We start from the raw sequence: 25,317 nt of genomic DNA on the forward strand, positions 1-25,317 counted from the left end.
TGGTGTGAGTGCTCACACCTGAACCCAGGTCCTGTGTGAGAACAGCACATGGTCTTAGCCACCAAGCCCCAAGAAAGTGAGGATGACAAACGGTGATGCAGATTTGCTTGTCAGGTGTGATTAGCCATGAGCCAGTTAAGGACCTTCTTACGGATCATTTGTTTCTTAAGATTTCAGAAAGAAGGAAAACCTAAATCAGATAATAGTTCAGAAGTGTTTTCTGGACATATTCATACACTTATGATGCTTGAGAATACATTACAGTTTGTAATAGGTTTGATAATATAACTGTATTTTTACCTACAGCTTAATATATAGTATTTATATAGTTTTACACATTCCAGTTGCAGGTTTCCTCATTTGACCTTTTGCATAGACTTCCATTTCTAATTGTTGCATTAGGTTACTAAACCTTTTTTCTTCCTTTTTTCTTCACAGAAATAAAAACAGCAGTGTTTGACGACTGCCGGAAAGAAGGCGAATGGAAGGTAGGGGTCGTGTGACTTGCTCTGTGGAGGGCTTCAGTCCCTGCTTCGGACGCTTCCCTAGGACATGGGCCCAGAACGTCACTGCAGACCTGCCTCTGCCACAGCGCTGGCTCCTTAAGCAAGGCGCAAGGGTGGGGCGGTAGTACCACCTAGCTGCAGGCGCTAGGTGTTTGCGCAGTGCTTTATAGCAACAATTCTGTACATGACAATTACATTTTCAGAAAATTTGATGTTAAACTTCGATATACTTAAAATGAACAAGCTCTGCTTCAAAATAGAAATATTTCCATTTTCTTACCTGCATGAACTATTTCCACGTATGTGTATTGAGAAAGCACACCACCAGCTCAAGCTGAGAGAGGAATCACTAAGACTCTGGGCTTTGTTAACTCTTGACAATCATATGTTTATGCTCTTTCTTAATTCCCTGTGTTTTAAGATAATGCTACTAGATGAATTTACCACCAAACTCTTGTCATCGTGCTGCAAAATGACAGACCTTCTGGAAGAGGGTGTGACTGGTAAGTACTGCTGCTCTTCATCATAAAGTAAAGTTATGATGAAGTGAGGCCAGCATCCTCCAGAAAGCCTCCTCACGGAGGACTGATGTTTTGATATTTATGAATAAAATGATTTGTTACATAGTACATATTCAAGTTTTATTTGCTATTATAATTTATAATAGCATGTTTTTAACACAATTTTTTTATTTTTAAATTGTATGACATTTTTATGAGAGAGAGGAGAGAGAGAGAGAGAGAGAGAGAGAGAGAGAGAGACAGACAGAGGAGGGAGGAGAGAGCAGTGCACATGTGAAAGTCACAGAACAACCTTCAGAAGTCAGTTCTGTCTGTCTGCTGTGGAGTCCTAGGGCCTGACCTTAGGTCATCAGGCCCGGCCAGCCTTACTGGCTGAGTCATTTCACTGGCCCCAGGAATTATTCATTAAGCTATGAGTAATCATTTTTCAAACTTACTTGACAATAGATAAGAAGCATTTTAGAGAATGCACTGCTCTGGAATGTTCTTGATGTCTGTTGTAGTTGCCTAGACTTGCTGTGTGCGCGTGCGTGCGTGCGTGCGTCCCCATGTCCGTATTAGCTTGAGTATGTTCGTTCCCTCTCCTATGGGGTTGCTGGGCCATCTCAGTGACCCCAGGAATAACTTAACTTTATGATGTAGTTCTTTGTTTCTTCCTCACTATTGATTGCTTATGCTGTATTCTAGCAGGCCTACCTATGTGATGACTCTGTTGTCTTTTTCACATAATTCTACATAAAATCTCAGAATATATATATATATATATATATATATATATATGTATACATATGTATATATGTATGTATATATATTTACTAATTTAGCAAATGAAAAAAAAGTAAGCCCACTGTATATAAATGTGATTATTATTATAAATGGAAAATACAATGAAGTTTATTTAAAAATATTTTAAACTTGGGTTCCATCAAATGATGTTTTGTTATTGTTCTCAGTTATAGAGAATATTTATAGGAATCGTGAACCTGTCAGACAAATGAAAGCTCTTTATTTCATCTCTCCAACACCAAGAGTGAGTATTCCCAGTCTCGAGAGGGAGTGTTTGGGCTGTGGTAGAGTGTGTGCCTTTCATGTGCAAGACTCATTGAACCTTGATCTTAACATTTTCTTAATTGATTAGTGTTTCTGCTCTCTCTCCTTTTGTGTGTGTGTGCACACCTGTGTGCAGGTGCCTGTGGGGGCCAGAAGAGGGCGTTGGGTCTCCTGCAACTGCAGTTAAACAGGCAGGTGTGAGCTGCCATGTGGGTGTTGGGAACTGAACACAGCCTCTGCAAGAGCAGCACAGTTTGTAACTGCTGAACAATCTCTCCGGCCCCTCAGCATTTGTTATAAGACAAACAAAAACCAGTTTCTTATTCAGAGTATTAATATTAAGTATGCCTTATTAGAAGACTTTCTATTAGCTGCGTATTTACAAAAGTTTTTCTGTGTTCTCAGATTTTATTTGTACTGCTCCCAGTAAGAAGGTATAAGGGAGATTTCTCTTATCATATGAAAGCAGAATTTAATGATATAAAAATGATGGTTTCTTTGCAGCATTTGAGATACATGTAGCTCCTGTTGGCCCTTAATTTTGGAAGAGATAGAAATGTAGAAAAATAAGTCTTTTTTTAAGTGTTAGCCGGGCGGTGGTGGCACACGCCTGTAATCCTAGCACTCTGAGGGGCAGAGGCAGGCGGATTTCTGAGTTCAAGGCCAGCCTGGTCTACAGAGTGAATTCCAGGACAGCTAGGGCTATACAGAGAAACCCTGTCTCGAAAAAACCAAATCCAAACCCCAACCCCCCCAAAAAAGTGTTATAATGTGTTGTTAGTATATGTTATAAGCTAGCCTGGAAATGACTATTTATAGTCTAGGCTGGCCTTGAACTAGCAGACTCCTCCTGGTTCAGCCTCCCAAATACTAGGATTGCAGGCATGGACTCTGAGAAAGCATTTTTAGCACTGTTTTTTTTACTCCCACCTTTAACTCTATTAGATATATCTGCATATTGACTGCTAGGAACAGCATAATTTTATAATTTATCATTTCAAGGAAAAATTCAAGACTGGAAAAAACTTGCAGCCTAAAAATACCATGTTTAGCAGAGCATGTGGCTCAAACCTTCAATTCCAGCTCTCAGGAAGCAGAAGGAGATAGAGCTCTGTGAGTTCGGGGCCTACCTGGTCTACATAACAAGTTGTAGGCCACCCAGGCCTATACAGTAAGACTGTCTTAGAAAAGAAAAGAAAAAAAGAAAAGAAAAGCAAACCAACCAAGCTACTTTTCACGTAGCATATTGTCAAAAGGATTTCATATGTGAACACACACACATTCTCTCTCTAACTCTCTCAGTTATTTTAGCTATCCATGGTCAATGAAGCAATATAGTCTTATCCTGATAATGGGACTATCAGTATAAGAAAATGGATTTGCCATTTTCAAGAACCTTTTAAAATGTTATGTTTGGAGTGAGGAATAAATGGTTAAATTAAGATGATAGGGATAAATCAGTTAAGTTCTGAGATTTGATAAAAAGTGGTATAAAAAGACCATGTGGCCATTAACAAGAAGGCTTATGTGAATCTAGTGACTCTGGGATTCATTTCTAATGGTCAGTGACAAAAGGATGTGCAGCTGCATACTCAGTAAGTAGCAGGGAGGTAGGGAAAGCAGCTCCCCACTGCGACTGTGGCCCTGTGTGTGCCCACAGTCAGTGGGAGGTAGAGAAAGCAGCACCCCACTGCGACTGTGGCCCTGTGTGTGCCCACAGTCAGTGGGAGGTAGGGAAAGCAGCACCCCTGGGGCCCTGTGTGTGCCCACAGTCAGTGGGAGGTAGAGAAAGTAGCACCCCTGGGGCCCTGTATCTGCCCACAGCCAACCTCAGGTTTAATCTTACCTTGAATCAATTGCCCTCCGAGCTTCTGTGAGCAGGTGAGGCCTTGGAGCCTTCGGGTTCACTGTGGGGAATGGGGAACCACACTGTGAGATCGGCTTCCCCAGAGCCTGCGCACAGCACCAGCTCCCGGATTACACAGACGATGACGATGACGCATACGCAGCTTTAGCGAGGCTGGCTGGTGGCACAAGGCCATAGTGCTGTGTGTACTTTGCATTGTGGTGTGCCCTTGGGAAGAGAAACTTTCTTGCCAGTTTTACTCTTGTAGAAATGGCTGTATTTAGGACCTTCCCACATGTAAATGTAAGTCCCATATGACTGATAAAGCAGCCAGCTGCACTCTTAAGGAGATTCTGCTGCCAGAGAGAGGAAGTCTGGTGAAACGGAAGAAAACATCCAGTTAGGGAACGAACCGCTTGAAGAGTTTGCCGCCCTGAACAGAAAAGTAGCACAGCATGGAGAGACTCATGTAGCTTCTGAAATGCTTCGTAGAGCTAGGGTGTGACTGCTTACTCTAGCTGCTGATGGAAGGAAAGGTACTCCCTGGAAATTTGAATGAGTAGAGTGACTGGAGAGAGTAATTAGTAATTTACTTGCTGTCTTCATTTTCCCATCAAATGAATGAATGAATGAATGAATGAATGAATCTATCTATTTTAATTTAATGCTACAAAATGGTAGTTTCTTTACAGAATTTGTGATTCACATAGCTCCTGTTGATCTATAAGTTTAGAGATGGGAATATAGATAAAACAAGTCTTATAAAAATGATTTATTTTTGTTTTATGTGCTTGTGTGTTTTGCTTGCATGTATGCATGAGTGCCATACATGTTCATGGTGGCTGCACCTCTAGAGGAGGGCATAAAGTCCCTGGCACTAGGGATAAGGATAGTTGTGGTTAGCCCTGTGTGCGCTGAGCGCTGAACCCAAGTCTTCTCTTAACCACTGAGCAGTCTGACCAGCCCCTCATTATCTATCTTTTTAAACTTAGCACATTAAGGCACACACCGCTAGCTGTATTATCCAGTGTTCTTCCTCTTTGAGACAGCTACCAGACCCTAAACCTCTCATTGTGATGTCTTAGCAGTTTTAGCTTCTTGCTTACTCACACTCTGTTTTAACATTTCTTCGATGAAAAGCCTTGGTAATTTTATTTCCATATAATCCGGCCAGTAGATTGGCTTCTCAATTCCTTCAGTAATCTTGTCATTCATTGTTGCCGTCCTAGACCTCCTCATTGCCAGTCATAGCTTCTGGGTATTCATGTTACCGTCTCGCTCGTGACCTTATTATGTTGCCTTAATAGCTATCACTGGCTGGAGACGTGGTTATTTCAAAATCAGGCTATACGTTAAAGTTAGTAAAGGCTTATTTTACTGAAATAAAATAATCTTGGTTACTTCAAAGCCAGCATATTAAATCAGCATTTAATAAAATGTGTGTTAACATTTCACTTCCTTTTAAGTCTGTAGATTGTTTCTTGCGAGATTTTGGAAGTAAATCTGAGAAAAAATACAAAGCAGCATATATATACTTCACCGACTGTAAGTGCCTTTCTGAGGTTATTACTATACCGTCTAACAGCCTGTTAACTCTAGAGTGTCTGCCTTTAGTTTATGTGGGTGAATACTTCGGAATCGTAATCAACATTGCAACTGAGGATTATTGTATTATGAAAGAAGCCTATGGGAAGGGACCAAAGAAAACAGCCTTTTTGTTTTGCATATTTTATGAGAGAAAAATCCATCATATTTTTCCCATGGTCCACATTTTCATAGCAAAAGTGAGGAACGAAGCCCCAAGATGTTTATGTTCTATGTTGTGTTGTGTAACTATAATTTAATAAGTCTGAAGCCCAGTGTGGTGGCGCACGCCTTTAATCCCAGCACTCAAGGGGCAGAGGCAGGGGGATTTCTGAGTTTGAGACCAGCCTGTGCTACAGAGTGAGTTCCAAGACAGCCAGGGCTACACAGAGAAACCCTGTCCCAGAACAACAACGACAAAAGATGCCGTCCATCTTCCTGGTCTGTCCCAAGCCCTGTAACAGACATCCCCACCCAGAGTGGTTTGCTTTACGAAGCCAGTCAGTGGTTGTACAGAAAGCGTTCTTGCAGCTGGGATGATTGTTTAAGCTTAGTGACGCTTATGAGGGCTTGTGCTTCCTCCCTCAGTTTGTCCTGACAGTCTCTTCAACAAGATTAAAGCATCTTGTTCCAAGTCCATAAGAAGATGTAAGGAAATAAACATCTCCTTCATTCCACAGGAATCTCAGGTACTGGCAATTTTTATTTTAACATTTTTGTTCATAATGAATTTTTAGAATTAGTTTTATGAACTTGTTACTAAAGCATGGTCTGAGGGTGTTTTATGTATTTATATATGGTAAATTTTGTGGTTAGTCTTCTACAAGCAAACATTCTCATGATGAATGGAGAAACATGGACAAAAATTGGAATAGAACATTAATAATGACAAGAGAGACTTACATTTCCAATTAGCACCAAAGCCTGTGTCTGTTAAGTTCCATCACTGTTAGATGATGAAATTCAGAGACTTTTAGCTTTTGTAATCCTTTATGTTAGTTAGGCAAACTTTAAAATAAATATTTGATATTATATAACATAACTGGCAGCTAAATGATGCTCATTCGTTTTGCCTTTGGCATAAATAATAGTAATGATGGTTGTAGTAGCCACCAGGAGAGTATTGACTCTGTTAGGTCATTTTCTTGGTTGCTTTGCGTAAATTTAGTAATTGCATCTTTGCAGTAGTGCTGTGGCTTCTTCTGTTCCCATGTCTCGTTTGTTTTCTGTTCTGTTCTGTTCTGTTCTAAGACAAGGTCTCACTATGTAGCCCTCACTGCCCTGGAACTTACTATGTAGACCAAGATGGCCTGGAACTCATAGAGAGTCACTTACCTCTGCCTTCTGAGTGTTGGGACTAAAGGTGTGCAGCGCCCACCATGCCTGGCTTCTATACCCATTTTAAAGGTTGGAAATTTGAGAGGTTAAGTAATGTACCCAAAGTTATACAGTCAGTGACTAGCTTCCTTGTTCTTCTCTGTTCTCTCTCATTCCTCTATAAGATCTTATAGAGGAATATTTAGAGCTATTTTCAAACTACCAGGTCAATATTTGGGGATAGGAAGATCCTAGATAAAGGATTCTTCTTTTAAGCTTTGCTGTCTGTGACAAAGACTATAATCCAAATCATAAAATTTTAACAGTCTATTTAAATTTTCTTAAAATTCATCCTTCAGGACAATAAATATATAAGTTCAGTGCAGATGAGAACAGGCTTCCTAGAATCATCTGTGACATACGCGATAGTGCAGTAAATGCTATGGACATTTCCAGAACAACGTCACAACAAACAAATATAGTTTTAGTCCTAAAAGTCATTAAAATTCTATAGTTGCTGTGTTTACAGGGAAAAATTTTATAGCAGCGTGACTTGAGTTGATGGCTTATGGCAGAAAATGTCTATATATGTAAAGAAGTCTTTCACTGCCAGTCTGTGAAATAGGATTATTTAAGGTCCTCTCCGTGGATTTTTTTTCTAAGTTTATTTTTCCTCTTAAGTCACTTCCATGATCTACATCTTATGAGCATTTACTTTTAAAAATGATTTTGAGATAGTGTCTGATTCTACTTACTAAGTACTGTCTAAGTAGTGTCCAATACCATACCTGGTTTTGCCTAATAAGTTTAATTGATACAGAATAATTATGGTGAGAATAAAAATATATTGGAAATTCATGTGAAAGATTACTAAGTGCTTTAAGCTAGGAACAGAGGTTTATCTGAAATGTAATCATAATGTCTTGTCAGGGCAAGACATGATGGAGCATGCCTGAAGTCTCAGCACTGGGGAGGCAAAGGCCATCCCAAGTGTAAGGCCAGCCTGGTCCACACAGGGAGAGTCCATGGCAGCTGGATACTATCTAGATCAAGGCAGCCTTCTCACTGCCTTAATCTAGAACTGTGAAAGAGGCACAGCATAGCCAAAGCTGTGTAAATTAGAATTAGGTTCATTGAGTGCAACAGGAAAATTTAATCTTTCAGCTGCCTAAAATGTGAGAATATATTTCTCGTTCTATAAATGTCAGGAAATGGGCTTTATAAGTCTTACATGGTAGATCTACAGAATTGCCAGGAGCCTATTCTTTTAGGCAGTACCTTTGTGAGCCAGATGATTATAGAATTCCTATATGAGATAGCAGGACAACAGACAATATATAATAAACAGACAAAATGAAGTAAGAATCTTCATTTATACTGTATCAGCTAAAATTTAGTCACATTACACTAAGCACATGGGAAACCGAAAGTGTCTTATAGCAACATAGTATAGTAGAGCTATACTCCAGTGAACTGGAGTCATTACTGTATAAAGTAAGGATAGTGTATTTGTTCAGAATACTTGTCATAGTCAGTCACAAATGAGTGTTTACTAGGAGACTGGGGAAGCATTTGAAAAATGAATACAGTTTGACATGGCAGCAATTAAGAGGCACATTCTAGGAGGTGAGAATAATCTGAATGCAAAGACGCAGGAGCAGAGAGATGTGGGAGCAGTGGGAATGTGGGTCCCAAGGAGGGCCGGTGCAATAGGCCTTCCCATAAGCTGGCTGAGTCTGTTTACTGCAGGGCTACAGCTCCTGCAGGGTGACCATTACAGAGGAGCTGGCACACAACACTTAGGACTGGTCCTGAAGACTTTAAGGAGAAGTAGTCTTGGAAGTCATTGTGATTGGCTGCAGTTTCATTTTATATCCTCTGTATTCTGGGACCTCATGGATATGTAACCAGGAGAAAAAAAAATAGGTTGGAACCACACAGTTGTTTCTTGTTGCTCTTGTCAGTCATTTTTGTTTTGGGGATTTGTTTGTCTTTGGTGGGTGTTGGGACTCAAACTCAGAGCCTTGAAGAAGCCAGACAAGCATCCAGCGCTGAGTCATTACCCTCTCTGTCCCACATGTGCGCGCGCGCGCGCACACACACTCACTCACAGACACACACACACGCACACACGCACACATAGTGGTTCTGAGAGCTTCTTACATGTTCTGTCTCCTCTACCACCATTCCACAGTCAACCTTCTTGATGCTGTGACCTTTTGATACAGTTACTCGTATTGTGGTGACCTCCAGCCATAAAATGCTGCTCTTTGCCACTTTATAACTGTAATTTTGCTACTGTTATGAATTGTAAATCTCTGATATGGAGGATGGTCTTAGGCAACCCTTGTGAAATGGTCATTTGACCGTCAAAGGGGTCATGACCTCCAGGTTGAGAACTGCTGCCATACCTAGAAATCCTTTAGGTCTAGGATAATGGCATTTCCTGCTGCACTGGGGTAGTGACTATAAGGTGACAGGTCACGCACAGAGTTCTTGTCAGTTGGTAATAACGCAGCAGTTGAGCCTTTGCAAGCAGAGACCTTGGGTTGGCACAGCTGAACTTCAGTCTATGTTCGGGCTGCTGCTATGGTAGTTGGTTATATTCAGGGAGTAAATGGCTTTGAGTGAAAGGAAAAGCAAGAAAGCTTATTCACAACTTGTTACATAATCTTTATTTGTTACTCATCCATTCCTACACCCAGTGCCTTAACTAAACTAAGAAGGGATTACTCTTACTATTTTTTTTTTCTTCAAGACAGGGTTTCTCTGTGTAGTCCTGGCTGTCCTGGAACTCACTCTGTAGACCAGGCTAGACTCAGACTCAGAGATCCACCTGCCTCCACCTCCAGATTGTGGAGTGTGCCACCACAGCCTAGCTTGCTATCGCTGTTTTTGAAAACTCCAAATTTATTTTACTGAGGAAGTATCAAAGAACTCTGAATTCCTTCCTGTCTATCTCTCAGATAACACTGTACTACGAGACTAGCCCAGTTCTTTGTACATAAGGAAGTGCATTTGTTAGTTGAGTGAGTGACCATATCTGTGAGATTTCATTGTATTTATGTTGTCTTGTGTCTTTCATGGTGACTTGTGATTTGGGGAAGAAATTTAAGGGTGTGACTCCAAGATATATGTATGTACCTTGGGAAGCTTCTGCATTATCTGTACTGGGTTAAGATTATCGTTCTTTGTACCAAGCATTACATGTTTTTAGTTTGACTCCTTACCACTTCAGAGACCTTCCTCTGTTGCACAGGTTGTAAAAAGCAGTCAGCTCAGTCTGTATTTGAAAGAAAACTTGGAGTGAGACAGACTAAACAGGAGCAGAGGGTAAGAGGAAAATGAACAGGACAGGTGAGACAGAGGAGAGATGAAGGGGACACAGGTGAGACAGAGGAGAGATGAAGGGGACACAGGTGAGACAGGAGAGATGAAGGGGACAAAGGTGAGACAGAGGAGAGATGAAGGGGGCACAGGTGAGACAGAGGAGAGATGAAGGGGGCACAGGTGAGACAGAGGAGAGATAAAGGGGACACAGGTGAGACAGAGGAGAGATGAAGGGGACACAGGTGAGACAGAGGAGAGATGAAGGGGACACAGGTGAGACAGGAGAGATGAAGGGGACACAGGTGAGACAGGAGAGATAAAGGGGGCACAGGTGAGACAGAGGAGAGATGAAGGGGACACAGGTGAGACAGGAGAGATGAAGGGGACACAGGTGAGACAGGAGAGATAAAGGGGGCACAGGTGAGACAGAGGAGAGATGAAGGGGACACAGGTGAGACAGAGGAGAGATGAAGGGGGCACAGGTGAGACAGAGGAGAGATGAAGGGAGCACAGGTGAGACAGAGGAGAGATGAAGGGGGCACAGGTGAGACAGAGGAGAGATGAAGGGGGCACAGGTGAGACAGGAGAGATGAAGGGGACACAGGTGAGACAGAGGAGAGATGAAGGGGACACAGGTAAGACAGAGGAGAGATGAAGGGGGCACAGGTGAGACAGAGGAGAGATGAAGGGGGCACAGGTGAGACAGAGGAGAGATAAAGGGGACACAGGTGAGACAGAGGAGAGATGAAGGGGACACAGGTAAGACAGAGGAGAGATGAAGGGGGCACAGGTGAGACAGAGGAGAGATGAAGGGGGCACAGGTGAGACAGAGGAAAGATGAAGGGAGCACAGGTGAGACAGAGGAAAGATGAAGGGAGCACAGGTGAGACAGGAGAGATGAAGGGGACACAGGTGAGACAGAGGAGAGATGAAGGGAGCACAGGTGAGACAGGAGAGATGAAGGGGACACAGGTGAGACAGAGGAGAGATAAAGGGGACACAGGTGAGACAGAGGAGAGATGAAGGGGACACAGGTAAGACAGAGGAAAGATGAAGGGAGCACAGGTGAGACAGGAGAGATGAAGGGGACACAGGTGAGACAGAGGAGAGATAAAGGGGACACAGGTGAGACAGAGGAGAGATGAAGGGGACACAGGTAAGACAGAGGAGAGATGAAGGGGGCACAGGTGAGACAGAGGAAAGATGAAGGGAGCACAGGTGAGACAGAGGAAAGATGAAGGGAGCACAGGTGAGACAGGAGAGATAAAGGGGACACAGGTGAGACAGAGGAGAGATGAAGGGGACACAGGTGAGACAGAGGAGAGATGAAGGGGACACAGGTGAGACAGAGGAGAGATGAAGGGGACACAGGTAAGACAGAGGAGAGATGAAGGGGGCACAGGTGAGACAGAGGAAAGATGAAGGGAGCACAGGTGAGACAGGAGAGATGAAGGGGACACAGGTGAGACAGAGGAGAGATAAAGGGGACACAGGTGAGACAGAGGAGAGATGAAGGGGACACAGGTGAGACAGAGGAGAGATGAAGGGGACACAGGTGAGACAGGAGACATGAAGGGGGCACAGGTGAGACAGGAGAGATGAAGGGGACACAGGTGAGACAGGAGAGATGAAGGGGACACAGGTGAGACAGAGGAGAGATAAAGGGGACACAGGTGAGACAGAGGAGAGATGAAGGGGACACAGGTGAGACAGAGGAGAGATGAAGGGGGCATAGGTGAGACAGAGGAGAGATGAAGGGGGCACAGGTGAGACAGAGGAGAGATGAAGGGGGCACAGGTGAGACAGAGGAGACATGAAGGGGGCACAGGTGAGACAGAGGAGAGATGAAGGGGGCACAGGTAAGACAGAGGAGAGATGAAGGGGGCACAGGTGAGACAGAGGAGAGATGAAGGGGACACAGGTGAGACAGAGGAGAGATAAAGGGGGCACAGGTGAGACAGAGGAGAGATGAAGGGGACACAGGTGAGACAGGAGACATGAAGGGGACACAGGTGAGACAGAGGAGAGATGAAGGGGGCACAGGTGAGACAGAGGAGAGATGAAGGGGGCACAGGTGAGACAGAGGAGAGATGAAGGGGGCACAGGTGAGACAGGAAAGATGAAGGGGGCACAGGTGAGACAGGAGACATGAAGGGGACACAGGTGAGACAGAGGAGAGATGAAGGGGGCACAGGTGAGACAGAGGAAAGATGAAGGGGGCACAGGTGAGACAGGAGACATGAAGGGGACACAGGTGAGACAGAGGAGAGATGAAGGGGGCACAGGTGAGACAGAGGAGAGATGAAGGGGGCACAGGTGAGACAGAGGAGAGATGAAGGGGGCACAGGTGAGACAGAGGAAAGATGAAGGGGGCACAGGTGAGACAGGAGACATGAAGGGGACACAGGTGAGACAGAGGAGAGATGAAGGGGGCACAGGTGAGACAGAGGAGAGATGAAGGGGGCACAGGTGAGACAGAGGAGAGATGAAGGGGGCACAGGTGAGACAGAGGAAAGATGAAGGGGGCACAGGTGAGACAGAGGAGAGATGAAGGGGGCACAGGTGAGACAGAGGAAAGATGAAGGGGACACAGGTGAGACAGGAGACATGAAGGGGGCACAGGTGAGACAGAGGAGAGATGAAGGGGGCACAGGTGAGACAGAGGAAAGATGAAGGGAGCACAGGTGAGACAGGAGAAATGAAGGGGGCACAGGTGAGACAGAGGAGAGATGAAGGGGGCACAGGTGAGACAGAGGAGAGATGAAGGGGACACAGGTGAGACAGGAGAGATGAAGGGGACACAGGTGAGACAGAGGAGAGATGAAGGGGGCACAGGTGAGACAGAGGAGAGATGAAGGGGGCACAGGTGAGACAGAGGAGAGATGAAGGGGACACAGGTGAGACAGGAGACATGAAGGGGACACAGGTGAGACAGAGGAGAGATGAAGGGGACACAGGTGAGACAGAGGAGAGATGAAGGGGGCACAGGTGAGACAGAGGAGAGATGAAGGGGGCACAGGTGAGACAGAGGAAAGATGAAGGGGACACAGGTGAGACAGGAGACATGAAGGGGGCACAGGTGAGACAGAGGAGAGATGAAGGGGGCACAGGTGAGACAGAGGAAAGATGAAGGGAGCACAGGTGAGACAGGAGAAATGAAGGGGGCACAGGTGAGACAGAGGAGAGATGAAGGGGACACAGGTGAGACAGAGGAGAGATGAAGGGGACACAGGTGAGACAGAGGAGAGATGAAGGGAGCACAGGTGAGACAGGAGACATGAAGGGGACACAGATGAGATCTGAGGAAGAGAAAGGCAATGGCTTCAGGAGGAAATCTACAACATTTGTCCTGTAATGTCTCAAGCTTAGCTGTGTTTTTTAAAATATTTTTTCAGAATCAAGTCTCTAGATTGACAGTATAACTTTTTTGGCCTAACTTAGGTTTATACCCTTGATGTACCGGATGCATTCTATTACTGTTACAGTCCAGACCCTAGTAATGCCAGCAGGAAAGAAGCAATCATGGAAGCAATGGCTGAGCAGATTGTGACAGTGTGTGCCACTCTGGATGAAAACCCTGGCGTGAGGTATAAGAGGTAAGGCTTGTGTGCCCTGTTCGCTCATTGTGAGGCCGAAGCACACACCAAGACTCTGCTTTTTTTCTATCACTTTGCAAAATAGATTTTCCTTGTATAGTTGCCATGCCCTGCATACAGAAGATTTTATGTTGAGGCTTCAGATCATACAGTAGCTAATAGCCTGTTACTGAATTTTAGAGCTTAAATTTGATTCCATTTATTTATAGAAAGTTTTTTAAAAAAAAAAAAGATAAGTTTCAACTTTTATACCACATAACTTTATTTACTTTTTTCTTTATAAAAATCAACTTACAGTAAAGTGCATTCATTCTATGAAGGTGTGTTAGTTTATTCCATGTGAACAACAGCCTTTGCCCCTCCGGTGAAGAACCACATCCGCAGTTTCCCGGAGGCCCCATCCTCCCAGCGGCCTTGCTTCCCCCCAGACCACCTGCTGCTCTGCAGCTCACATTTGCTAATTGTGAGCTGGTATAGATGGGATCCTAGGACTGTGTTTGTTTCATAGGTTTTTTTTTTTTTCTCAGTCACTTAGGCTTTAATCGTAGCTCTGCTACTGACTCTGTTTAGTCTTAGAATTGTAAGTCTTAAGAATTTTTAATTTTGAAATAGGAATGACGATAATAGTTTTCTCATGGTGTTGTTAGAATGAAAGGAGTTTGCCTCTAAATCACTAAGAGAGATAGCAACCACACCCCACTGCTACATGTAGCGAGTGTGTCTTTGGCTTTTCCTTGAGCAGGTTCTTATCCAAATATTGGCATTTGCCCAGTTGATTGGTGAAATATGTAACTGCAAATTTGTGTTCTACTGCAAACTTCATTACTCTTAATGTGTGCATTTTCAAATTGATGTTGGGGGCCAGCAAGATGGCTCAGCAGATAAAGGAGCTTGCTACCAAGGGCTGGATGGATACTCTTGATTTTAAGCTACTAGACCTATGTGATAGAAGAAGAAAATCAGTTGTCATAAGCTGTCCTCTGACCTCTGACCTTGGCACTACTCCATGCTAGTGTCCATAGTAAATTTTTAAAAAATGTAAAAAGGAATAAAATCTACTGTTTATTTATTATTAAAGCAATATAGTAAATCTCTTTAACTCAGATATCCCTGGATAGACTTTTTACCTTGGGAGTTTGGAAACGCATAAATAATATGCTAATTACAGTCTGTACCGAGTGGAGCTGAGCTGAGTGGCCGCCTCTCCATGGAGTTTAGTGTCCTTTACCCTTCTGCTGTTGATGGCGGGCTATGCTCAGGGAAGCGAGTGAGCCCAGCCATTCTATAAGCAAATAGTTTACCTAGAGACACGGTTTTCAATCACTAGAAAAATGAAATTTTTGATGAATTTAAATAGTCTGTTATCGATTACTTATTAATATTTACCAAGTATTAATAGTTTATTGATTTCAATCATTATTAATAGCATTGATAACTATACTATTAATGTTTCCTTGTTTTATTGTTGGTGATAATAATTATTAGTAGTAGTAAATTAAATTTAAGTGAAATTTTAAAATTCTGGGGCTGAGAGATAGCTCCATGGATGAAATACTTGCTGGGCAAGCCTTAGGATCAGAGTTCAGATCTCCCACGGTCACATAAGCCTGGCTGTCATGGTGCCCAGGCCTGTTGTGGCAGCACTGGGGAGTGGCCAGCAGTCGAGCTGGAATGGTGAGCTCCACATTCAGTGAGAGACCCTGTCTCAGAAAATAAAATAAAACAAAATAAAGAGCAACAGAGGAAAAGCCCAGCGTTGACCTCTGGCCTCCACAGACACACACACACACAACTACACAAATTCTACCCATTCTTTAAGAATATGCTATATAAACTTTTAAGGTAAATTCTAAAATAAAATTATTTTTTTAAAATTATTTTTCCTCAAAAAATATATATTACTCTTTGTAAGTATACCTTTATTTTATTTTATTTTTTATTATTTTATTTTATTTTATTGTTTGAGACGGTTTCTTTGTAGCCCTGGCTGTCTTGGACCTCACTTTGTAGCCCAGGCTGGCCTCAAACTCACAGAGATTCGCCTGCATCCGCCTCCCAGAATGCTGGGATTAAAGGTGTGCACCATCACCTTCCGACTAGTGTACATTTATTTTTAAAATATAAAACCAAAAAGTTCTTAAACCTTTTTAAAAGCCTCATATGAAGACCTTCCCCTGCTCATTCCTCCTGTTTTTGTGTTAGTATACTAGTTGAAAATCATTTTCTAACATTTGTCTTGTGGGTTTATAAAATATACTAATACCACTGATCATGAAGTTACCATGTGAAGTATGATGCTGCCATCTTATTTTTACTACAAAATGTTTGTTTACTTTTATTTCTCCTTGTGTCTGTGCCTGGACAAACTCATGTGCCTCACGTGTGCAGTTACCCAGAGGCCAGAAGAGGACTGGGTACAGCAGTTGTTAGCTGCCTGGTGTGGAACAAAAGCCAGGTCTCCAGAAAGAGCAGCAAGCCCTTTAAACCACTGAGCAGATTTCCACGAGCCTCCATTTTATGACAGTGGAGAGCATGGGAGGGAACACCCTCCCCACCCCCGCACACACCACCACCCCCCAGACCACCACCACCCCCCACACCACCACCACCCCCGCACTGGAGGAGGCCGCCGTTGTCCCTTCATTGAAAGCAGACTGTGTAGAACAGGCCAGGACTCACACCTTAATGTGCAGTGGTCGTGGAGAGATGCGCCAAGCATGTTCCGTTCCATGTTGTTTATAATGCATGAAATTGAGAATGGCTTTAGTGTCCTTCGGTGACTTTCAGGGGACTGGATGTATTGACGGAGGGGGATTACGGGAGCGGCACTCTGTGTGTACTGTTTTATTCCCTCGTGCTAAATGTCTGAAGCACATGCTGAGGCAGTGCCAATTACATGACATCTGATATCTAAATTTTTCATGTTTATAATTTTTTTATTATTTTCTAAACCTAAAGTTGCTAGGTCTTATTCTAGAATTTAACTTTATACTATTGTAAAGTGTGTCCTGAGAGATAATTGTTAAAACATTTGTTCCATTTTTAGCAAACCTCTAGATAATGCCAGTAAGCTTGCACAGCTGGTTGAAAAAAAGCTTGAAGACTACTACAAAATTGATGAAAATGGCCTAATAAAGGTAATTTCTAAATGGCAAATAATGACTACATAAAGCTTGTGTTTCTTTTATAAGTCAAGAGCAACCTGTTCATTCATTTCCTAGTATTGATATGGGGACCACTAAGGTGGGTCTGAAGTTGTGATTTGAGAGTCCTCAAGTGGAAAGCTTAGTAGGTTGTGGTTTGTCAGTGTGGCCCAGGGGGAGGCTGGAGGCTTTGAAGTCAGCAGTGAGTCTGAACTTTGGCTCTGCCATTTGACTAATAATTATGTTAATTAAGGCAAATTACAGAACTTTGACCTAAATTTTTGTCTCCTGAAAGTGGAAATAAAATGCCTATTTTTAAGCTAAAAAAAGGATTAAATGAACTGATATCTATGAAGTCTTCAGAATAATGCCTTCCTCTAGGTTAATATTTAATAAATGCTGGGATTGCCACCATCTGCTACCTTGAGTGGCTTCTCATCTCTGAAATGAGTGGGGTAGTGTGTGCCTTGCTTGGGTGGTGTGAGAATTAGGTGAGGAAACAGCCAACTATTTTGTACATGGAAGAGTAATAAACAGCAACCTTTGTTACCGTCTTCTAAAAATAACCAAGGTCGGGACCTGGGGAATGCCAGCACATAGGTGTGGCCAGAGAAGGAGGAGGTGACAAATGGTGTGAGCGCTGAGACACTGCACCTCAATAGCTACGGAGCAAAGGCTGGAACTGCCCTAGTTTAGAAGAGGAGGTGGCCAGGGGAGCCACGGACTGGCAGCGCTGTGCAGGAGGCGGCTTGGGAAGGAAATACAGAATATAGTGGCAGCACAAGCTAGGGTCACCTCACCTGAACCAGTCCTGGAAGCCTCACAGGACGAGGCCACGAGCTTCAAGAGTGATGAGAGCATTTCAAAGGGCGTTTGTGCAAGAGTAGCAGGAGTCTGGGTAGAGACATAGAAAGTAAAATCCAGTGTTAAACAATAGGAGATGTCACTTTGGATGTAGTGCTGGTTACTTGAAAAGTTAGTGACTTTTGACTTGGAGGTCTAGTGAAAGCTATTGTTCTGTGAGAAAATAGACTGGCTTAATAAACAGTGGGCAGTGAGTAGAAATATTTGTTAAGTCAAGGAATGATAATAAATACCTCTTTAGTCCTGCAGAGTTTCAGTGGGAAAAGGCAAAATATTCTCTCCCTTTCTCCTTTTTATTCTTTCTCCTGGGAAATTATTCATCTTCAATTGCTTGACACCTTTCCTTTATTTAAGCACTTGGTAAAGGCTTGCCTCTCTTCTTCGAAGTCCTTCCTGACTCTCCAAGACAGATGCTACCTCCCTGGTCTTTCTATCCCAAAGCTTTTATATCATACACATAGCACTGCCCTTTTGTTTGTATGTTTCCGCAGACTCTAACTCATACATATTGTGTGTCATGAGAATTCATTTAACTTCACACAATCCTGCAAGGGAAAGGTTCTGTCATTCTGTGTAATTTTTACCAAGCAAATACTAATGTATGAGAGGTTGAGAATCTTGGCCAAGGTCATATAGCGAGAAACCAACTGTGGCTGAACTTAACTGATTTGATTCCAAAATATTCTCTTTATCACTGTACCTTACTGTTTTAGACTTTATTAGGAGAGTCAGTAGTGAACTCAAAAGTATTTTGAAAGTCTGATGTAACTTACCTCTGTGTGCTGTGTGTAACTGAACAGGAAATGTCTGAGTTTTAGTTACCTCTTACTTCTTTGACTAAGAAGCTTAAGAATTAGTTACTTTTTTTGTTTTGTTTTTGTTTTTGTTTTTTGAGACAGGCTTTCTCTGTATAACCCTGGCAGTTCTGGAACTCACTCTGTAGACCAGGCTGGCCTCGAACTCAGAAATCTGCCTGCCTCTGCCCTTCAAGTGCTGAGATTACAGGCGTGTGCCACCACCACCTGGCAGAATTAGTTACTTTTAAGAGTGAAGTGTGAACCAGAGTTGGTACCACAGACCTGTAATCCCAGTTACTTTGGAGGCTGAGGAGGGAAGATCACAAGTTCAAGGACTGCCTGGGTACAAAGTGAGCTCTAGGCTACCTATCTCAAAATTGAAAGTGGAAAGGGGCTGGAATAGCTTAGTAGGACAGTTTCTGCCTAGCAGGAAGCCCTGGGTTTGATCCCAGCTTCCACCGCCTCTTCACCCCAAAAGAATTGCCAATGATTCAAACATTAGCGGTAGAATTTCTCAGCAAAGTTACTCACTCACTGTTGAGTGGTACGTGTTGTTGTGAAATTAATGTTAACAGGGTTTTATTATTATTTATAATCATAGTTTTGTTAATATGATCTCTATTCTTAAAATAGCATATTCAATATGCTATTTTAATTCTAATAATTCAAAGTACAAGCACTGAAATAGAGCTGACTTGGGTTTAAAATTTTTATTCTGCCAGTTAGCAGCTGTGTGTGACCTAGAGAATTACTTAATCCTAAGCTTTAATGGCCTCTTTTGTCACATGGATATAATTAATATCTGTCTCAAGGAACTGTAAGAACTGAAGTAGTGCCTCTGAAATAAAATGCCTTTCTTGGCTAGAAAATGTCTAATACAAAGGACTCGAGTACTCATAATTTATGTCAGCCTTCTTGTTTGTGGAACTGAATGTACAAGAAGATAACTTTGAGCAGGCATAGTATGTGTCTATAGGCCCAGCATGTGGGAGGGCAAAGAGCCACAGTCAGCCTGACTACATACATGGTGAACACCCTATCCTACAAAAACAAGAAAAGAAAGAAAGAGAATTTAGGGAAAGCCAAATGGTACTGTAACTTCAAAAAAAAATTGGGAATTTTATATAGTTGTATTTAACCTCTTAATGATTATGAAAATGTTAGTTATATAGTCTTGTTTTCCCTACTATGCCACTCATATTTTTGTTTGTTTTCATATACCTGCATCTTCTTAATTCTTTGTTTTGTTTTATTGTGTTTTTGTTTTAATGTGTTTTGTTGAGGGAAAGGATTAAACTTTCTAAGATATTAAAAATGTGTTCACATAAAGGTACTAAAATTTCTTAAGATAATTTTATCTTGTTATTCTAGGGTAAAACTCAGTCCCAGCTCTTAATAGTTGACCGTGGCTTTGACCCTGTGTCCACTGTCCTGCATGAGCTGACCTTTCAGGCAATGGCATATGATCTGCTACCAATTGAGAATGACACATACAAGCAAGTATACACTGGAGGGCCGCTAGGGGGCGTGCAGACAGACCGTGATGACTGACGGGGCAGAGTCGGGAGCCCTGGGACCTGCTTACTCACAGACCTTCCCTCTCTCTCACTCCTGACTAACCCTGGCATAAGCTAACGGGCAGCTCGCCTCAGAGCTTTGAAGTGGACTGGCTTCCTCGACTATGCTATGATACAGTGCATTTAAACAAATTGAATTCAGACATTTTACTTATATTTAGAGTAAATACCAGGCCTTTATTCTATTTCATATATGTTATATTCAAGATGATTAAACTGTGTTTATCCTAAATCATATACCCCCAAATTATTGATGTGACCCTTAAATAGGGATATTACTTGGGCAAAAATCAAAATGAGCAACTTTTCTTAAGAAACTGCTTTACTTAGTTTCCCATGATTTACACACACACACACACACACACATTCATTGTGCTTTTTGACATCATGATCTCTAAGTCCAAATAGTCCTTTTCTGGCCAAGATTTGCTTGTTGAAGTGAGGCATCAGCCCATGTGTAATTTCAGCACTGAGCAGCCTTCAGCAGGAGAGCCGGGCGATTGATGCTAGCCAGGCTGCATAACAGGTTCAAGACAGGCAGACTTACTACTTGAACATGCAATAAAAATGAACATTAACTTTATAAAATTTTGCTTATGCTAATTTGTAGAGCTGTGCCTAGTGGTTCAGACCTATAATTCCAGCTGCTGGGAACCTTAGGCAGGAGGATCATGTGTTCAAGGCCAGCCTGGGCAATTTAGTAAGACTCCCAACTAAAAAAAACAAATTAGATTTAAATAAATGAATAAAACTAAGCAGACTTAGTTGTACAGCACTTGCTAGCACGTATGAAGCCCTACAGTAAACCCACTGTACCACAAAATAACCTAATTAATTAATTAGTTAGGTAATTAATAGTAGTTTTATTTAACAGATACTTTGATAATTATGATACTTTGCAATTTTTCTTAATTTTTATATTTCCATTGTCTTTTTACTTGCATTCCAGTTAAATCCTGCTTTATTATTTATTTATTCATTTATTTTTAGTTCTTTTGTATTGTTTATATCTGTGTTAGGAAATCAGCAGAGGCATTTTTCTATTATAAAAATTGTTTTCGGCAGTTTGTTTGGGATTTTGCGAAGTATTTCCCACACCCTTGTTATTCTTTAGGTCTCCATGATGTATTGCTCAGTAGGCTTTGAAAAGAATCTGATATCAAACGATAGAGAATTTGGTTCTAGACTGGATAGAATTTTTAGACAGTACTTAACTAGTATAAAAGTGTGTTCTTCCCGGGTTTGCTGGCAAACAAAGGAAGATTTAAATGCTTAAGAGTAAGGAAGAGAGTTAATGTTTTAAAAGACAGTTTTACCTTTTTTAACTGAATCACAAAAGTTCAGAAAGAAGACTGATGTGGAAATATAAACTCCCTCTGCTCCGTCAGTTTTTACATAGGAGATGATTTCTTATTAAAAATAGAAGTACTGTGGTAGTATGCTGTGCATACGCATGAGTGTGTGCGTGTGCGTGTGTGTGTGTGTGTGTGTGTGTGTTTGTGTGTGTGTGAGAGAGAGAGAGACAAGGGGGGCACAAATGCAGGTACACACGTGCCCTTCCATGTATGTGTGTGGGGGTGTGTGTGGGGGGGGGGTGTGCAGGTATGCATGTGCCCGTCCATGAACATGGAGACAACATATGGAGTGAGCTCCTTTCCCGTGGGATCCACTGGTCAGACTCAGAAATTCATGCTGTCAGCCTTCTATTGTAAGAGCTTTAATTCACTGAGCCAGCCCAGAAATGCCTTCTCTACCTCTGCTTTACTAAATCCAAAAGTCTGGTCTCATGTTCCTTCTTAATCCCTGCTTCTTAGGGTTGGGATGTTCTGGTATTTAGCTTGGGGATTCCGTTTACATACTTCAGAACCATACTTGGTCTCAAGGTTCCTCCAACCTTGGCTCCCACATTGTGTGTATCCTGACTTCAACCTCAGCCTCACGTCCCTAGTGAGCGTCTTGGACTTGTGTGTCCACACCCGAGTTGATGGTGCCTTCTAGTGCACAGCCAGTGCTCCCCACAGCAAATGCAGCTCCTGTCTCAACTCAAGTCAAAATTTCAGTCATGGACAAGCAAGTTCAGAACACTCAGTTGAGTAGTAAATACTCATGCGTGCATTTTAAAGACCTATCTAATTGTTTAACTGGAGAGAAGCCTTAACCTTGAACTCACGATGTTCCCAGACTGACCTCCAGCTCAGTCTTCCTGCAGACTTGTAACTGATCTCTAATGCTCTGCTTGTCTTTGCCCCACCACCCTTTCAGTCTTTCTCCAACTCAGGGGAGAAAGTCTTAGTAAGATCTCCTTCAGTGCATATCGCTTCTCTCAGAACCTTTAAATGACTTTCCATTTCTTCAGAGAAAATGGCAAAGTGGATGCAGTAGTCCCTAAGTCTCACATCACCTCTGCCTCCACCCCCACCCCGGTTGTAGTTTAATTGCGTTGCCTGCTCTGTGTTCACACACTGAAGTGGGACTCACATCCCTGCTAATCTGGAAATCACACATTCCCTCCCAGGGCCTCACTATGTAGGCCTGGCTCGTGTGGATTTTATCATGTAGACCAGGCTGGCTTTGAACTCACAGATGCCCACTTGCCTCTGCTTCCCAAGGGCTGGGAATATTGCCCCTGTGCTACTAGTTTGCTTATAAGCCACTTAAACAGCAAAGGTATTATGTAAATACACATCGGTGTTCTGCATAACAAAGGGCTTCCATCCTTAGGTTAGCTTTGTAATTAAACACAGCCATTTTATCTTTAGGTATCTTAACTAAGACCACATAGGAAGATTGTTTTGTAAATGAAGCTTGTAATTTTGGGGTTATAGAAATTTTTGCATTCATATAGCAGAAAAAAAAACCTACATGTATTGTCCATAGTTCAGAACTGAGGGAACACTGTGTAGTTCCTAATATTGCCTCAGGAAATTAACATTCCCAAGAACAGCTGAGTCTTCCCTACCTCCAAAATGAAAGGAGGGTATATGCATTAAAAGAAAAGTAATTACATTAAGGCAATCAGTCAAAAAGCCCATTGCATGGGTTCCATGAACCTCTTGCATTGCTGTGCACTCCAGCAGAACTTGTTAAAGCTGTCATAACATTTTTTACAAACATCTTAGTTTTTCTTGTTTCTTCCTATTCTTTACATGAGGTGTGATTATAGGGTTGGGTAGTGTAAAGCAGCAGATGGTGTGTGGTGTTTGTGAATTTGTACCAAACACTTTCAACAGCCTGCCTGGAGTGGCGGCTCTCTTCTTAACAGATGTTTGATGGTTGGGCTAAATTATTAGCACATCGGCCATCTTAAGTGATTACAGACATAACCACCGTTCAGGCGTTCAGTGTTGCCGGTGGCGGTCGCTTAGTCCTCATAGTCTCGCTGTTTGGGTCAGGCGCCAAGGTGTAACTCAGGCTGCCGCTGAACACTGCTATCAGGACGACATTGACTCCAGTCCTTCTAACCTCTGCCTTCCGAGTGCACTATACTTACTCTTAAAGCTGACTGCAGGGTGATGTTCTGCTAAGACTGTAAACCTAACATTTGAGAGGAACAGATGTTCTGCTTTGGGGTTTTCTGCTTTGGGGTTCGATCCCTTGGGTAGCAGGCTGAATCTGTACTTCAGTTTGTTTTTCGGAATTGTTGTTTGGAAAAATGTTTCTTCTGCCTTCTGATGTAGAGAATCCAAAAATGTTCTCCTTGGTTTATCATAGGTACAAAACAGATGGCAAAGAGAAGGAAGCCGTTCTTGAAGAAGACGATGACCTATGGGTGCGGGTGCGGCACCGGCACATCGCGGTGGTCTTGGAGTATGTGAACCTGTTCTTTGTTCTATAGTTTATAGGGACTAAATTACTGAAGTATATTTTATAGCCTTAAAATAGTTTTGTAAAGAACTAACTTAGACATTTTTTCTGACAATCTGACAGGGAAATTCCAAAGCTTATGAAGGAAATTTCATCAACAAAGAAAGCTACAGAAGGGAAGGTAAGAGTCTTTCAAGGCGAGGCCAGAGTTCTTCGTTTTCTTTTATTTTAGAGACAAAGCCTCTTGGAGCTGACATCAGCTGAGTTTACACAGGTCATTTCATTACCTTGTGTGTGTGTGTGTGTGTGTGTGTGTGTGTGTGTGTGTGTGTGTGTGTGTGTTGGTGGTGGTGGTGGTGGTGAGAGCACAACTCTTGGGAGTTAGTTTCTCTCTCATCTTTACATGTATTCTCATGTAAAACTGTCAGGCAAGTGCTTCACCCACTCAGCCATCTTGCAGTCCCTGCAGAGGTAAATTATAAGCACAGTTGACAGTGAAAAAGATGAAAATTACCGTTAACTGTCTATCTGGGGACATTCTAACAGTGAAATTGAGAAAATAAAGTCCTAGGCAACCATTACCTCATTTTTTTTTTATGATTTACACCTTAATTTATATATATATATATGTGTGTGTGTGTGTGTGTGTGTGTCTATTATGTATGTATATATGTATGTATATATATTTTTCCTTATTGAAAAGGAAAGTAAAGACACTTTATGATAAAATTAAGGATTTACATAGAAAATATTTCAGATAAACACGTTAAAATTGACAATTTTCATGGAAAATTAAAGAGTAAAGTGTTAGACATGTAAAACATTGCTAAATTAATTGAAATATGGAATAGAGACATTTTATGATAGAATTGAAGATTTACGTGGAAAATATTTCTGATAAAATTGTTGAAAAATATAGAAAAACATGTTAGAATTAAAGATTATCATGGAAGATTTTATATAGTTATAATAATGGTAGGTATAAAAGTATTCCTAAATTTATTGAAAGTGGAATTATAAACATTATCTGATAAACTTGAAGATTTACATGGAAAATATTTCTGATAAAATTGAAGAAATATATAGAAAAACATGTTAAGATTAAAGATTACCATGGAAATTATACAGATAAAATGATAGGCATAAAGATAATTTTAAGTTGATTGAAGGTGGAGTTATAAACTTTTTCAGATAAAATTGAAGATTTACATGGTAAATATTTCTGGCAAAATTCAAGAAATATATAGACAAACACATTAAAATTGACTGTTTTGTGGAAATTTTTACATATAAAATGGTAGATGTAAAAACTCTAATTGAAGGTGAAATTAGAAACATTTGTGATAAAATCAAAGATTTACATTGAAAACACTTCTGATAAA

General features: G+C 41.8%; 1 protein-coding gene and 1 long non-coding RNA gene across 2 annotated transcripts in view; both read left to right on the plus strand.

The window, feature by feature from the left end:
• The window catches only part of Stxbp3 (syntaxin binding protein 3), a 49,078-nt gene that overhangs the window by 10,269 nt on the left and 13,492 nt on the right, over positions 1-25,317 (plus strand). Inside the window, exons 2-11 of the mRNA XM_052179420.1 lie at positions 439-488; positions 928-1,009; positions 1,981-2,057; positions 5,390-5,468; positions 6,096-6,196; positions 13,596-13,750; positions 16,797-16,887; positions 19,926-20,050; positions 23,843-23,938; positions 24,059-24,116. Of these exons, the coding sequence (XP_052035380.1) occupies positions 439-488; positions 928-1,009; positions 1,981-2,057; positions 5,390-5,468; positions 6,096-6,196; positions 13,596-13,750; positions 16,797-16,887; positions 19,926-20,050; positions 23,843-23,938; positions 24,059-24,116 (914 nt within the window). The remainder of the gene's footprint in view (positions 1-438; positions 489-927; positions 1,010-1,980; positions 2,058-5,389; positions 5,469-6,095; positions 6,197-13,595; positions 13,751-16,796; positions 16,888-19,925; positions 20,051-23,842; positions 23,939-24,058; positions 24,117-25,317) is intronic.
• LOC127682790 (uncharacterized) lies at positions 10,271-13,315 on the plus strand. Its single transcript, XR_007977428.1, has 7 exons — positions 10,271-11,066; positions 11,433-11,858; positions 12,107-12,379; positions 12,471-12,532; positions 12,624-12,838; positions 12,899-12,958; positions 13,052-13,315. It is a non-coding gene; the product is annotated as an uncharacterized LOC127682790 (long non-coding RNA).

This window comes from Apodemus sylvaticus, chromosome 4, assembly GCF_947179515.1.
Source record: "Apodemus sylvaticus chromosome 4, mApoSyl1.1, whole genome shotgun sequence".
NCBI classification, from domain to species: Eukaryota; Metazoa; Chordata; class Mammalia; order Rodentia; family Muridae; genus Apodemus; species Apodemus sylvaticus.